Genomic DNA, 14,315 nt, shown 5'->3' on the forward strand with positions numbered 1-14,315 from the left:
CTCTTCTTGCTTCCTCTCCTGAGGAATCTTCATGATGGGTGATCATCAGATAGCGGTCTCGAGTTCGGTAAATGCTGCTAATCTCATTGTCAAGGGGAGAGAAGACAGGATGAGTGAGAAGACAGTCTTTCTGTTCTGCTTTTTCTGTATCTGCTTCTTTGAACTGCTGTATTTGAAGTGTGCGTTTGGCCAAAAAGTTAAGATTCTGTCTGAGAGCAACTGTTCCCCCGCTCTGTACCTTTTTCTTAAATAATACCTTCAAAGTGAAGGACAGAGTTGAATTTTAACTTAAAACTAATGAGTAGTTTCAGTTACTTCTGGTACTTTTGCCTAAAGCGAAGAACTGAGCCCTCGGCGGTTTTGCTGAAGTTCGCAGATTGTAGATACACTAATGCAAATACAGCTTTTCATTTAGGGGTCCACATTAAATTGAGGGATTCATCACTTATATCTGAAATTTTAAACATTCTCAAATACAGAAGGAAATGTTTAACATTGGAGAAGCACAGGTTCAACTCCTGGTGACTGCTTCTTTCAGATAAATCAAAGTCTCTTTAAGAATCTCTAAGAGACCGTGCTGATGGTGGAAAGAGGTCAGTCTCCAAATGGAATTAGTCCAAAGGTTAGATTTTTTTTTTTTTTTTTCCCCCTCTTTTCTTCATTCCCATGTGCATTCAAATAACTAGATTCTAATATTTATATTATTGTAAATCTGGAAGCAGAGAAATGTAGTTTCAGTTACTTACAGTGTAAAAACAATAGAAGTTTTTTACTTGTATAATAAGTGCTCGTATTTTCGCCTCAAGTACGTTCTCTCTAGCTAACAAAGCCCTCACTTTAAACAGGAGATATGGCTGTTCAGCCAGCTGAGGATGAAGAAACATTTAACACCATTTCAAATCAGTATCCTGAGATTTATTTTCAACCCTTGGTCCTTACAGGTATGAGGTTCATTTCTGTTGTATGAAATAGGGAATTAGGGTGGTCAGATATAAACTTGAAACATTATTTAGCTGATTTCTAGATTACTTAGTACCATATTTGAGTATATTGTACACATTTCTTTTAGAACCTCCCCCAGAGGACCACTTGCTGCAGAATACCTTGTGGCCTGAAATTCAGAAGTTGTAAGTTTTCTGCTTCTTTTTTTTTTTTTCCCTTTGTTTCATTTGCAAAATTTCCAGAAGGCTATAGCTACGTATTAATGTAGTCTGGTCTTGTAACTCTTCCTGGTTTACTACCTGCTTTGACTTTGTGTGCTTGTAAAATAAATCAATTTTATGTATATTAAAAATAGGAAACAATGCAGAAAATGGCAGTTAGGACTGATGTGTCACAAAATTTTATTTCACTACTTGTTTCTGTACCGGCATGTTTTTTTAGCACAAAACTATTCTTTTGACTTTCTAATAATCAGACTGTCATTGTCCCTTTGGATGTTTGTCTTTTGAAGGTCTGTTTAGGGCACTGCTCTCCTTTTTCTTCCCTCACCCCTTGTTCCAAGAGAATAGTAACATTTATGGTCTGCTCCAAGGAACTGTGGCATGTGTTCATGTTCTTACCTGTGCTCTGGAATGTGATGGGCCTCCTTCCAGGCTGCAGCTTCTTTCCGCTTCTTGGCACAGACTTGCAGATCAAGTTTGTCCTTCTGGTATGGAAGTAAAGGCTGAGGCATCAGATAAGAAGCTTCTGAACAGAGTTGTAAGATGCAATAGGTGGAAGCAGCAGCCAAAACAGGATGTGTCTAGTGGTAGAGCAAAGTGGTGAATGTTGAGTAAGGTGGGTACAAACCCAGTTTGGGTATTGAATGCTGAGAGAGGGGGTTGTGGATTGCAAAGATAATAGGGTTACGTGGTCATGACAGCAGTTGTTTTGAGGTTTTAGGATTCTTCAGCTGTGTTTTGTTCTTTCTTTTCTGAGATTCGCAACAATTTGCAAATGAAGGCTGTCACCTTGTTTGTTCCCTAAAGATCCTGGTAACATTAAGCTACACTTCCACAGTCTTCAAAGTATAGCACAAAGAAATGAATCGTCTCAAGCTCTTGTGGGTTCATTTATCTGAATCTCCTGGAAGAACGGTCTTAGGCAGGAACAAGAAGAATGTTGAGCCGTTGCTGATTATTAATTACAGCTACCTTTACACATTGCCAATTGTGTCACTTCAGTTGGGGGGGCCAGGAAATAAACTTTTGTGAAAATAGTTTGCAAGCTGCTTTCATTTGACCAAGCGGGAGGCTCTGTGGGAGCTGCTCTTTACCTTCAACTGGGCAGTTCATCTTCTTTATATGCTTTTAAGCTCTTTTGCTGGTTTGTACTCAAAAGTGCTTCTAAGAGGGAAGCTGGTTGGTGCTAGATCATATCTGCACCTTTTGTGATTTCCACCTGTTACATGAAATGCTTCTCCTGCGCTTGCTGCGGCTGCTAATGCACCCACCCACATAGGCAGTTTGATGAGGGATCTTTAAGTAGTGAAAAGGAGCCAAGGCCAAAATTTTTCCCCAAGTGCCTTTGACATTTCTCGAAGTCTACTGAGACATTAATCTTTCATACTCTGCTACAGGAGTACTGCCTATCTGCTTTTGTATCCTGCATTCATTGAAATAACTGCATTTTATGATGGTCTTCAGGTGACTTAGCTGACCAATTTTTCCTGGTTTTAGTCATTGCTAATGAAAGGAGTTCTTTTATGCAAGGGCAACAAGATGTAAAGCATTCATAGACTTTCAGGTTTTTTGCTCAGGATAATCTTGAAAGAAATAACATGAAATCACATAATACAGATTTCAAGTTGCCATAGCAGCAGAAAAACAGTGTGAGGAACTGACTTGCTAAAAATAGCTTGTTTGTCATTGACATTAGTGTATTCCCAGCTCTAACTCGACACCAAATTTTGGAGGATTAGCGTTGAGTTTTGAAAAGTGTTTGCTTGAGTAGGTTTTAGCATGAAGGACTTGCTGAACTTTTTTTACATAATCTAACAACTTTAAAATAAAAATATGATAAAACCTGTGAGAGCATGCTAATCTTTGTCCTCTTGGAAAAATTACCATGCAGCGTTCATAGGCAAGCAGGCTGAGATTGAAGCCTAAGTGTTGACATAAATATATATGTTTATATGTACATTTCATGTAATACACTTGGAAGTCTTGAGAGATCCTTTTTGACAGTAGAAAATGACTAATCATTTGTCTGGACACTCTACAAGCGCAGTCAGTTTACCTGCGCATAAAAAAATTGCTGTGAATTGCACACACCAAGGCAAATCACTCATGGTTGAAAATGTCATTTCATTATTCATTCATGCAGTTGCTTCTCACCATTGTGAAGCTGGGTTTTTTTTGGTGGTGTGCTACATAATGAAGGGATTGGATTGCGTGGATGGGGGCAGGGGAAGGGGGTTGTGCTGGAGCTTCGACGCTTGCGAGGCTCGTGCACTCTTTAAACAGCATCTCCTATTGCCATTAGCTTTATTCTCTTTACTGGAGACAGCACTGGGCTATATATGGTGGCTGGTCTGACCTATGATAGTCCTGCTCATGTGACTTTGCAAAAGACAGTATTTTAATTTAAAAAGAATTATTTTAATTTAAAAAGAAAGATTACATGTTAGTGCTTCTGTTTAGCAAGAACAAAGTTGGATGCAGCTCAAAATGTTTCTGTCAAGTGCTCTTCAATATTACATTTAGGAGATAAAACCAAAGTAACTGAGGACTTTTTTCACAAGCTGTTCCACGGCTTATTTTGCCTTCGTTGAATTTCAGGAAACGTATCTTTTTCACAGAAAAAATACTTTTCAGTTTTAGAAAATTGACTTTCAATGGCTTTCACTACAAAATAGTCTCCAGGAACGTGCTTTAAAAGGAGCGCTCCCCCGCCAAACTGGCCTTTAGTTGATAGTTGTCCACTGTTTATAGGTTGCATCTCCAATTTTACTTTACTTCAGTCTGTTTTGTGACTGATTTTGTGTTAGTCTGGGTGGCATTTCTGCTTATTAAATCAGTCCGGATACGTGAGCTTGAATTCCAGCAGAACTCGTGCAGAGACTGATGAAAAATGTATTTGTGGAGAAAGCTAGAAGTTTTGGGGTTTTTTACAGTGTTGTTTCTCTTTTCCAACATCATTTTTGTCCTCTAGTTGGGAATTCTTCTTTCAGTATTTCACGGAACGGGCATCCTTTGGCTGGGTGTTTGTGGTGTATTTCTTTGGTGATCTTCAAATAGGTGGCTTCTGATTTTTATTGGTAGCTTTAAAATTGTTTTCCAAGAAAATAAGAATACGTTAAATGCTATTTTAGTCTGCTTTGTTAATCGTTAGCGTAGCTTCTGCAGTGCTGATGTTCTAGGGCTGTGGAATGGGCTGGAGAGATCGTTCTGTAGTCAGTTCCTAAATGTAAAAGAATATATGCAGATGTTTAAATTGAATGCTGCACATTATTAGGAATTATTTGGGTTGTGATACTGAAACAGAGGTGAGAAGTTCCTGGCAGGTGCCTTTCATTTTTCCAAGGGGATTCACATTAACAGGAGAGCCTTGATGCGTACTGCAACAGTGACTGTGCTGTGTTAAATATCTTTTTTGTATTTATTTCAGATACGGACATGGATATGAAATCTTTTGTGTTGCTTGCAATAATTCAAACACTGTAGTTGCCTCAGCGTGTAAGGTAAGAAGAGATTCTAGCACCATCTAGTGAAAAGTGTCATCAGATTTCTAGGGCTGACAGAGCAGGAGTCCGAATTCAGTTTGGGCTGAATTCTGTTCTTTCACTTAAATGTGGAAACTTTTGTGTAGACGACAGTTGCCTTGCAGAAGTGAGAGTGAATGCAGATAAGCTATTATTTGTAAATTATGTATGATTGATTTGAAGATATCAGTAGGATAAATTCTGACAAATATAGGTGTAAAACATTTTCTTACTGTTAGCATCAGTAGAAAGTAGTGAAACAACCTTAGAACTTCCCAAAAGAAAGCTGATTTGAACTTGATTGCAAGCCTTAAACCAAGCCCCCTAACACCTTGGTATTTTGAAAGGTGTGACACGTATATTTGCTTTCATTAATTCTCACTGATACTTCTTCCATCAATACAGGCTTCCAAAAAAGAACATGCAGCAATTATTTTGTGGAGCACTGCTTCTTGGAAGAAACTGCAGAGCTTGTCGTTTCACAATCTGACTGTTACTCAGCTGGCGTTTTCTCCTAATGACAAATTTTTATTGGCGGTTTCTAGAGACAGGAATTGGTCACTGTGGAGGAAACAAGACTCCTCAGAGTCAGGTAAGACATGTGAAGTGGATATACACTTTTGAAGACTTTGTGGTTCGTTCGATATTTTTGGCTTCAAAATATTTGGAAGAGAATTGGTAAAATGTCTTAATGGCCGTTTTCTTTGCAACATTTAAGAATTAATCGTGTTGCAGGCTCCTATGGCTTTAGGAAGTGCAATTAATGGTGCATGGGAAAGCTAGAAAGGGAGTTAAAGTGTGGAGAAGAGTATAATCAGACCTTAAATGCTGTTTGATTGCTGGATGTAATGAAGTCTGCTCGTTGTCCTCCTGCCTTCTGCTTGTGATTCAGATTTGCTCAAATCAAGCACACGTGCTGGAGTGGAATGCCTGAACATCAAACTGGTATCAAACTGTCAAGGAAAACCTTCATCTTGGTGATCTGTGCAGGCTAGGCTGGAAGGTTCATTGCTACCCCCGTGTCCTGCACAGAGCTGCCTTGTCCCCGTTTGCAGGGCATAACGCTTTGCGACTCTTGACAGGATTAATCTCTGTCTTTGGTGTGGCTTTCTGGTAATCCTGCACAATTGATTAATTTGACTCGGACTGGCTCTGTCTGGGAAAAAAGCTGATCGTAAAGATTCAGTTGACTTTCTCATTAAGACTTTGAGCCTTGCAAAATCATCAGGAGATTGCTATTGAACACTTTAATAGATGCCTAGAACAGATGCTTGTGCTGAAAACGTTTATCGTTGCACTGTTGGCTTAATAGCACGTAAACACTGCTGGGCTCTATGGAGTTTTCCTGCAGGCTTGGCAGTGAATTTTGGCCCTTTCAGACCGTGTCCGGTTGTATCCTGGCTCGAGACTTGTGTTCTATTCAGACTTCTGTTCTAAAGCTTGGCGTGTTGTCCACGGTAGTTAGGAATGTTTCAGGATAAGGAGTACGAATTCTCATAGGAAGCAGAGGAAACCTTCTTTTCATCTGTTCATCAGTAACTCTTCTGTCTGCAAAGAACGTCGTTATCAGTGTAAAGCAAAACTTCTCTTATTGGCATCCTGAGAAGTGGTTATTCAAAGTCCTTGCTCCAAGATGACAGCCTTTTCTGTTTAGGAAAATCCTTCCCATTCACTGCTCTGCTGCTCAGGTTTATTGCCTGGTTGCATGCATGTGGAAATGGCAGCCTGTCTCTTTGGGAACAGGTTGATCTTTACAATTAGATCATTAGGATTTGAGCTCTTGGGGCTTTACTGGTAAATAGGAACTGTAGCGAAATTACCGGGGCTACGTGTGCACGTGGTAAACATTGCACGAGACTGGAACTGTTGAAGTCAGTGTTCGTACTGAAAACTTGTATAGGAAGAACCTGAAGGTCTTATTCTTGGCCTTAAGTTCTTCTGAAACGGATATGTGTGTGAAGCATCAAACTGTTCCTGCTGTTTTGGTGCTGTGAGGGCTGACTGATACGGTCTTGAGCGGGTGCTAATTGTCATTGCGGTAAGTGTTGGGGGGGAAAAAACTAATTACGTGGTGCCAAGTATTCTCCTTGCTTTAAAGATGAGTGGAATCATGTCCAGTATCCCTGCAGTTCTTACATGGAGTTAAGTAAGAGTAACGATTACCTTCAGTATGCAAAGCAGTTGAAGCAGGGGTTTTCCTCTCTCTGTTTTATCCCAGGACCAGTCTTCAGTTGCTGCGGGTACACAGACAAAAATACAGCTGTTCACAGTCGAATCATTTGGTCTTGTGACTGGACACCAGATAGCAAGTATTTTATTACCGGCAGTCGGGACAAAAAGGTAATTAATATAAAATGAATTTTAAAAGCCCGGAATGATTTAAAATGTATTTTAGATTAGCAACTGCTGTGTTCTAATGAGCCCATATTCTGTAAACACACAAAAAGCTCGTTGTGTGTATTACCACAGAAATCAGTGAGACTTCCGTATGCTAAATAAAGTGCTTGAATATGTGTGTACAGAACTCTGGTCTGCCAGGTGGACTTTCTCCCTTCTCTTTTCATACAGCAAGACAAGCATATGTCACACAACTCTTCCAGGTCTCTAAGGCTTTCTTTAACTTTCATAACAGAATCTGTTTTTGTTGTCAGTATCTTTAATGAAATCAGACCGTCTAAAAAGTCAAACCTTTGCAGATAGACCTTTTTTTGCTATTTTTGGGGTCATCCATTTTGTTCTGTGCCCTGGAAGTGTTGTAACTTGAGTTATTCCTTATGGTTTTGTAAATGCAATTACAAAAAAGATAAAAGTGAAAATTCCTCGATGATTCTCTCTCTCACAGGTCATTATCTGGGGCCAGTGCGATTTATCCATGACTACTGACGGGAATGTGCTGGATTCAGTCAAGCCTTGTTCAACAGTGCTGGATGCCGGGGATTCCGTTACTGCTGTCAGCATCAGCCCTGTGCTTACTGCTGATGGAAGGTATTGCTGGTTTGCTGTAATGCCATTTTGTGTTTAATTTGAAATTAGTATTTTTTTTTTTTAATTTCCCCTTTACTCAGTTTTCAGTGGCAAACAGTTCCTAAAATCTACCTGTCAAATATTGTGACCATTCTTTGACAGAATGACCTCTGCTGGTTTTTCTAGCCTGCTCTTCAGCTGTGTGGTGACTTCTCCAAACAGTATAACAAGAAAAAAAAAATACAAGGGGGTGGGTTGTGAACACGCCTGAAACTCATTTGTTCTTCCAATATTATTGACTGACCTGAAGTTGTAATAACCTTGGGGTTGTTTTTTCCCTAAGCAAATACATTTTGCAGGTTTCTGCTTTCTTCATTTTTCGTGAAGAAGCTTTGATGTAAATTGTGATTTTATTTTATTTTTTTTTAGTTTATTTTTTATTTTCACGGAAAAGTAAATATTGATTTGAGGGGCAAGGTGCCACACATGGAGTGCTAGTTCTTTCTAGCTTGCATTAGAGCTGGCTTCACTGAGCGGCCTGCTGTAATCTCTTTCAGAACTAATGCGCTGACTCTCTTGATAGATATATCGTTGCAGTAGGCCTAGAGAACGGGAAGATTGTCTTGTACACGTGGCAGCAGAGGAGGCAAGAACCAGCTCTGCCTGACTGGACCACGTGTGTCGAGATGGGTAACAGGTATGTCTTTTGGAGTAAGTTAGGAGGAAGGAAATATTAGTCTTGGGACTAACAGCGCTGGAGTTCGGTTCTTGTGGTATAAAATGATATGAAACTGGTTTATTTGTATAGGAAAAATTGTTATCCCTTTAGGACGAGGTTGATCCCTGAAAGTCTAAAGATGTCTTTAAGCAAAACCTGGAAATAAAAATATTGGTTATTTAGATTTATTAAAAAACCCAAACAAACCCAAATGAAAAACAATGGGGGGGAGGGGGGGGTGTTAAACCCCAAAATAGTTCATGCTATGCAAATGCTTTGAGCAGTCTTATGGGGTTTGTCCCAGCTTAAAAAAAGGAAGGGAAAAAAAAAAAGCTTTACCTTTTAGCTATAAAACAAGATGATAGAAAACGCTGAAGAGCGGGGAAAACAATCACTGTCTATATACATCAGCAAAACGTTTTGGAGTGGATGCAAGCTTTCAAGAGCAGCATCTAGCAGAAACCAAAGGAATGATGAGGTATATGCGGTGCTGCTGCAGTGACAGCTGGAGAAACTCTCTGTAAAGAGGCTTTGAATGTTTCACGTGGAGCACTCTCCTGATTCTTCCTTCCCATCCTGGCGTTGGTAGTACTAGAAATGAAAGTTGATGGTGACTTTGGCCTGCGTGTGCTTAACGTGGATTGGAAAGAGACACCAGATAACGTGAAATCACAGGCTAAAAGCCAGAAATCTGTCCTATCTCAGTATTTGAGATGCTGGATCTGCAGCTTAATGTAGTCAAACTTGAAATCAATGGCTGTTTAAATTAATAATGAGGGAGAGGATAAAGTGTCATTAGTGTTAATGGCCCTACTTATTTTAAGAACTTAATACCTGCTGGTTGCCACAAGTCAGTTTTTCCTCAGTTGGTAGTGTTAACAGGAGAGCACTAATTACATAAATGTTGATGTTTACACTCACACGTCCAACTGCGTGTGACATTTTGCAGTTATGTATGGATTTCTTTTTCTTGCAGCCAAAGTCATGCTCTTGCTGTGAAACGTTTATGTTGGAGACCTCATGTGGGCAGAGCTGGACGTAATGATCAGAACAGCAGCGAGTGGTTGCAGCTTGCGAGTTGTGGAGCTGATCACTGCGTTAAGATATTCAGTGTCAACAGATTTGCTCTTTAGCAAAGGCAGCAGTCTGGGCAAAGCAGCTTCACGACATTTTGGGTCAGCTTTTGGCCGTTTTGATTGCTGAATTTTCTGGGTTTTGCTGTGGAAAATGAAACATCTGACACATAACTTATTAAAGCAACTTTTGGGGTAGTTTGAAATGTCAAATATTTTTCTAATTCTGCGGTTCCAGGAACACGAAATATTTTATATGTGTTGGTTGGTGAATATCCTGGAGCGGAGGGATGGGAGGTGAGGTAGGGCATGGGAGAAGGATAATGAGACAGCTTTGTTCATGGTGACTCCAAGGGTAGGTGGGAAGCTGCCAGTGCTGGGGTTCTTCTGTGCTTGGGGTTGCGAGTGGAGTACTGAATCGAGCTCCTTACGCCTGTTAAACTCAACTGTCCGTTGACCTGACGTTGTGTGTTGAAGCCTGTGCAGATCACCGGAGATCAGAGTTAAATACACAGCTTTCTGATTGCCTTCTGGATGTATCCTACAGCCCTGCTCTGGGTCCTAGACTGCCTTGCTTTAGGAGGAGCGGGTTGTGCGTGCTTGGCCAGGCCTGCTTGCCTGGTTTTATTCCTTTCCTCTGCTGTGCAGAGGGCTGGGCTCATGCCCCTTGGTCATGTGGGGCTTAAAGCCTCACTCACAGACCACTTAAATCTTCTGCTGTCTCCCCTGTGTCCCTGTGGACGAGCCACCTCTTGCTCTGCTCGAGGGCCATCCTCTAAAGTTTGGGCTGGAAAAACTTAACGAATATCAGTAGGCAGGAGCTGAAAGGTGGCAGCCGTTCCTTGTGCTGCCTTTGGACTCTTCCTAACTTTTGAGTGCTCCTTATCTATTCTGGTGAGAAGTTGAATGAACCAGTTAACTTATTTGTCTGATGGTTTTGTAATTTCCATAGAATGATAATAGACCTCAACAGGTCTGTCTCCAGTTCCAAAGTCTAATTAGAAATCAGTTAAACTTTGGGAGTGAAATTATTTTTGTTCAAGAACCACTTGCTACCCCAACTCATAGCACAGAAATAATGGGAGTTGTGCTTAACTTTTTACTGTGTTGCATCTTTAGATAAAGAACAGTTCTTTCGGAGTGAGCCGAACTCTATTTGGAATAGCTATAATTTATGTTTTAAAGGTTTTTATATTTTAGCTTTTTATTTTCAATTCTGGTTTTCAGCATTAAAAAAAAAAAATCGTTCTTTAAAATGAATTAGGGGAATAAAAACCTGACTTCTTAATAAAGATGCTTTGCTATGTTTTACTTGTAGTACCCCGTGCTTTCCTTCCATGTGTGCTTTAAGCATTTGAGTAGTGTATTTTACTTGCCTGGGAGTTTTTGAACAACCATAGACTGTGTCCTGGGAAAAGAAAGACCTACCTTAGCACTCATGAGGCTTCAGAAGTTGCCAAAAGTGGAAATTTATTCTGTCACGACTGTAATTTGGTATCTTGCCTGCAGTTTGATGATTATACTGGGTAATACCTTCCAATACCAGTACGTTTTGCCACGTGGCCCTTCTTGTCTGTAGGCAAGATTGTGACTCAGTCGCATCGAAGACTCTGCCTCATTGTTCCAACTTCAAATACATCAGATTAGTCCGTTGATCTCTCAAGTCTAAATGTTTGTAGTAGACACTTTATCTCCAGATAAGTTAGAGGTTGTCAAGAGACACCTTGACACATGATTAATGTTTTTTTTATGTGTGATGTTACTTTGCTCACGTAGCACTTCACTTCATGTGCATTTAGTGGCCGTGACTTTTACATGTGCCTTTATCTTCTCCGTAACTCCTCTCACGTCACTTCAAACCAGCGTGTAAATCGGCAGCGGGGCAGCCAGTCAGATGGATGCTGATGTCATTATCTCAACTAATACCAGAAAATTACTTGGATCCATGTAAGTGTGAGACCAAGGAAAAATCAGTGTCATTATAGCGATCATTTTGGGGGTGACACTGGCTGCCTACTGAAGAGCAAAGTTCTTTACACAGCCAAATAGTACCCTTTAAGATTATTATAAGAGTCCCTAGAAAATTTGGTTTCTCTTTTGTTTGGTTTCTTTGTTTTAAAAAATGGAGATAAGCAAGCATTTGCCAGACACTTACTATATTTGTTCTACTTCATTACTCTTGTTTTGTTGGTTTGATAAATCTAGTGCCTTCTTGCTATATTTCCTGTTTGGTTTTGTTGTTTGTTTGTTTGTTTTTTTCTCCAAAACTCTCTTAATTAGGTTTTTATTAGAAAGAATCTACTGTTGGTTTTGTTCACTGAATGGCTATTGCTTTTATTTTCTTCTATGTACTTTTCTTTTGTGTTTCTATACTTACTCAGAGAGACTAGTTTGTTAAAAATAGTGCATATGTTCATGTACTATTTAATAATTAAAAAAATAATAAATTATGGCTTCAGTCATATTTACCTGGCTGTAGTCCTGTTTACCTACAGAGGTCTCTAGCTGCTGTAGGTATCCATTTTTATTTCTACATTTTCTTCTGTGCCTCCCTGGTGGTCAGTCACTGCTTTTCTTTCTTGAACTGCCATACCTCTTTCCATTCCTACCCATGCTTTTTTAATTTTTTTCCTAAAAATGTGATTATTTTTCATGGCCTCCCTGAGATGAAAACTCCTAACTGTGCTCAGGTGTATTTTAGAAGATGGAGTTAACCTCTGTACTTCACAAGTTGCTTGTATCACCTTCTCTTTAGCAGATAATGGCATACAATAAAAACAAGGTCGAGGTAAATGTAATCTTATTTATTTCTTCCTTCCCATTTATCATCAAGACTATCAAATAAGTCTTGCCAACTCCAATCCTAGGAAGCTCCAACTTTTCACGACACAGCCTCTGGTATTAGATTTGTTTCCCCTTAACGATGTGATGCAAGATCCTGTCGAATAGTCGGGGTAAAAACTTGCTGTCTGGAGCCGTGGTGGTCCCAGCTTTGCCCTGCCCTTTCCTGCCAGGGGAGGGCTCAGGACAGTGTTCCTGCTGGAAGCCCCGAGGCAAATGGTGCACATCGGTATGGACCCATCTATAGCACCTGAATCCCCTGCCTGGATTTTTCTAACTCCAGTGGTATTACAGATTTCTGAGCTCCTGTGGGCAGTTTGGGCAAGGGCACCGCGTTTATTTTAGACCCCCGGGGTCGGGCAGGGCCCAAAGCTGACGCAGGATCCCCTGCAGGCTCAGGCTCTCCGTAGCACCAGGTACACTTCGCCGTCCAGGTTTTGTTACCAACCTTTGCATCCGAAATGCGCAGAACTGGGTCTGTGCTGATTTCGGGAGCTAAGCTGCTGAGCGCCTCGGCAGCCCTCGAGTGCCACTTGCCGAAGTACCACGGGCTGATTGACGGATTTGCTCACGTACCTGACCCCTAAATCACAGCGTACGGTTAACTAAATGTTGCAGTAAGCGCTGGTGCAGGTGAGGCCTCGTTTCCCACCAGTTTGGGCACTTTGCAGATCATGAGGTTTCATTAGTTCCCTAGTGATTAGTTATTTTTTACAGCTTTTTATGTGTGGATTTTAATCTCCGGCATGTGAAGGTGCAGCGTCTTGTCTAGAAACTGATGGAATTTTTCCTTTTTCTTCTATTTCAAGCCTATAAAATCTGTGGATTTTTAGCTTTGAACACTCTACCTTTCAGACGGACTTGGGTTGAAATGATCCAACCGATTAAAATAATGCAGAAGGATGTCTGCCCGTGTGTGTAAACTGAGAGGCAAGGTTGTGTGCTCTTAAGAGACCAGGGTAAAAAAAACCCTGGTTTACAAATACGTAACTAAAGCTCTGACAAAACGCCAACGCTCGTCTCATATTTTGCCTTTATACAATTAGTGCTTTAATTCTCATTTTTTGAAATGATGGTCTTTGCCAATAGATGTAAAGCTTGTGCGGTACCAAAAGCAAAACAAAACGGAATATCCATCTTTAAAACCAGTTTAGTGTTTTGTCCCTATGGTTGCTATTGGGAAATACCACAATAGCGGTGTCAGGTTTTATCCCAAAATCTCAGTTCCAGGAAGCAAATTGCTTCCTATGCTGCAGTTGGTGGGTAAGTTTCCAAATTAATTTTTTTTCCCTTCCATTTTAAAATACGAGCTGTTGCATCTTTCTGCATCGATGATAGCCATAAATGTGTTTCAAAAGCCTATAATCATCCCAGTCTGAATCTTGGTGGCATCTGCTTCCAAATACTACATGCCATAGTGTTTATTTCCACTCAGATTTTCATTGTAAATTTATTTTGGTGCTTTACCTCCCCCTACCTGATTCAGAGGCGATGTAAATAAGCTGGTGCCATTCGCCTCTCCAAGGTGTCCTGTTAAAGACCACCTGGAAAACGCACCGTTAGGAAGGAGAGTGCCATGTTCTTCAGGGGGAAATCTCAATTCTGGCATCTTTACGTGGACAAAAAAAACCTGCCAAGAATGTCCATTTATCACAGAGCAAAGATGTTTAAAGACTTAGTTAAGCTTACAAAAGAAAGAGCTAGTGTACAGGAAAGACAAAAGGAAGAAACTTTTTTTTTCTCTGAGGCTTTTTCCTTTGTTTTAGTGGACATGCAAGAGCCCTTACACCTCTTCTGCTGCTGAAAGTGGAGCTCGAGAATTATTTAAAGATCGAAACTTAAGAGACTTGACACTAGTCAAGTAAATAACTGAAAATTATTTTTTTTACTGGTTAGAAAACATTATGCACTAGAACAAAGATGAGCTTATTACACTGTCAGACTAGTCTGAAATAATGCTTTAAGAGCTGAGCTGTTGGCAGTGTACGTGGCACTGAAATCCTCTGCCCAGTGTACAGAGCCATTGAGAATGGAG

The 14,315-nt window shown here is 40.3% G+C and overlaps 1 protein-coding gene across 2 annotated transcripts in view; it reads left to right on the forward strand.

Annotated features, from left to right (window-relative positions):
* Window positions 1-9,526, forward strand: part of ELP2 (elongator acetyltransferase complex subunit 2) — a 38,450-nt gene extending 28,924 nt beyond the window's left edge. For both annotated transcript variants that reach the window (XM_086468899.1, XM_086468900.1), the window contains exons 15-22: window positions 846-941; window positions 1,070-1,127; window positions 4,591-4,663; window positions 5,090-5,276; window positions 6,903-7,024; window positions 7,527-7,669; window positions 8,232-8,345; window positions 9,343-9,526. In XM_086468899.1, coding sequence (XP_086325025.1) covers window positions 846-941; window positions 1,070-1,127; window positions 4,591-4,663; window positions 5,090-5,276; window positions 6,903-7,024; window positions 7,527-7,669; window positions 8,232-8,345; window positions 9,343-9,499 — 950 coding nt within the window. In that variant the 3' untranslated portion in view covers window positions 9,500-9,526. The remainder of the gene's footprint in view (window positions 1-845; window positions 942-1,069; window positions 1,128-4,590; window positions 4,664-5,089; window positions 5,277-6,902; window positions 7,025-7,526; window positions 7,670-8,231; window positions 8,346-9,342) is intronic.
* The last annotated feature ends 4,789 nt before the right edge of the window (window positions 9,527-14,315 follow it).

This window comes from Leptosomus discolor, chromosome 8 (assembly GCF_034619465.1).
Source record: "Leptosomus discolor isolate bLepDis1 chromosome 8, bLepDis1.hap2, whole genome shotgun sequence".
Classification (NCBI taxonomy): domain Eukaryota; kingdom Metazoa; phylum Chordata; class Aves; order Leptosomiformes; family Leptosomidae; genus Leptosomus; species Leptosomus discolor.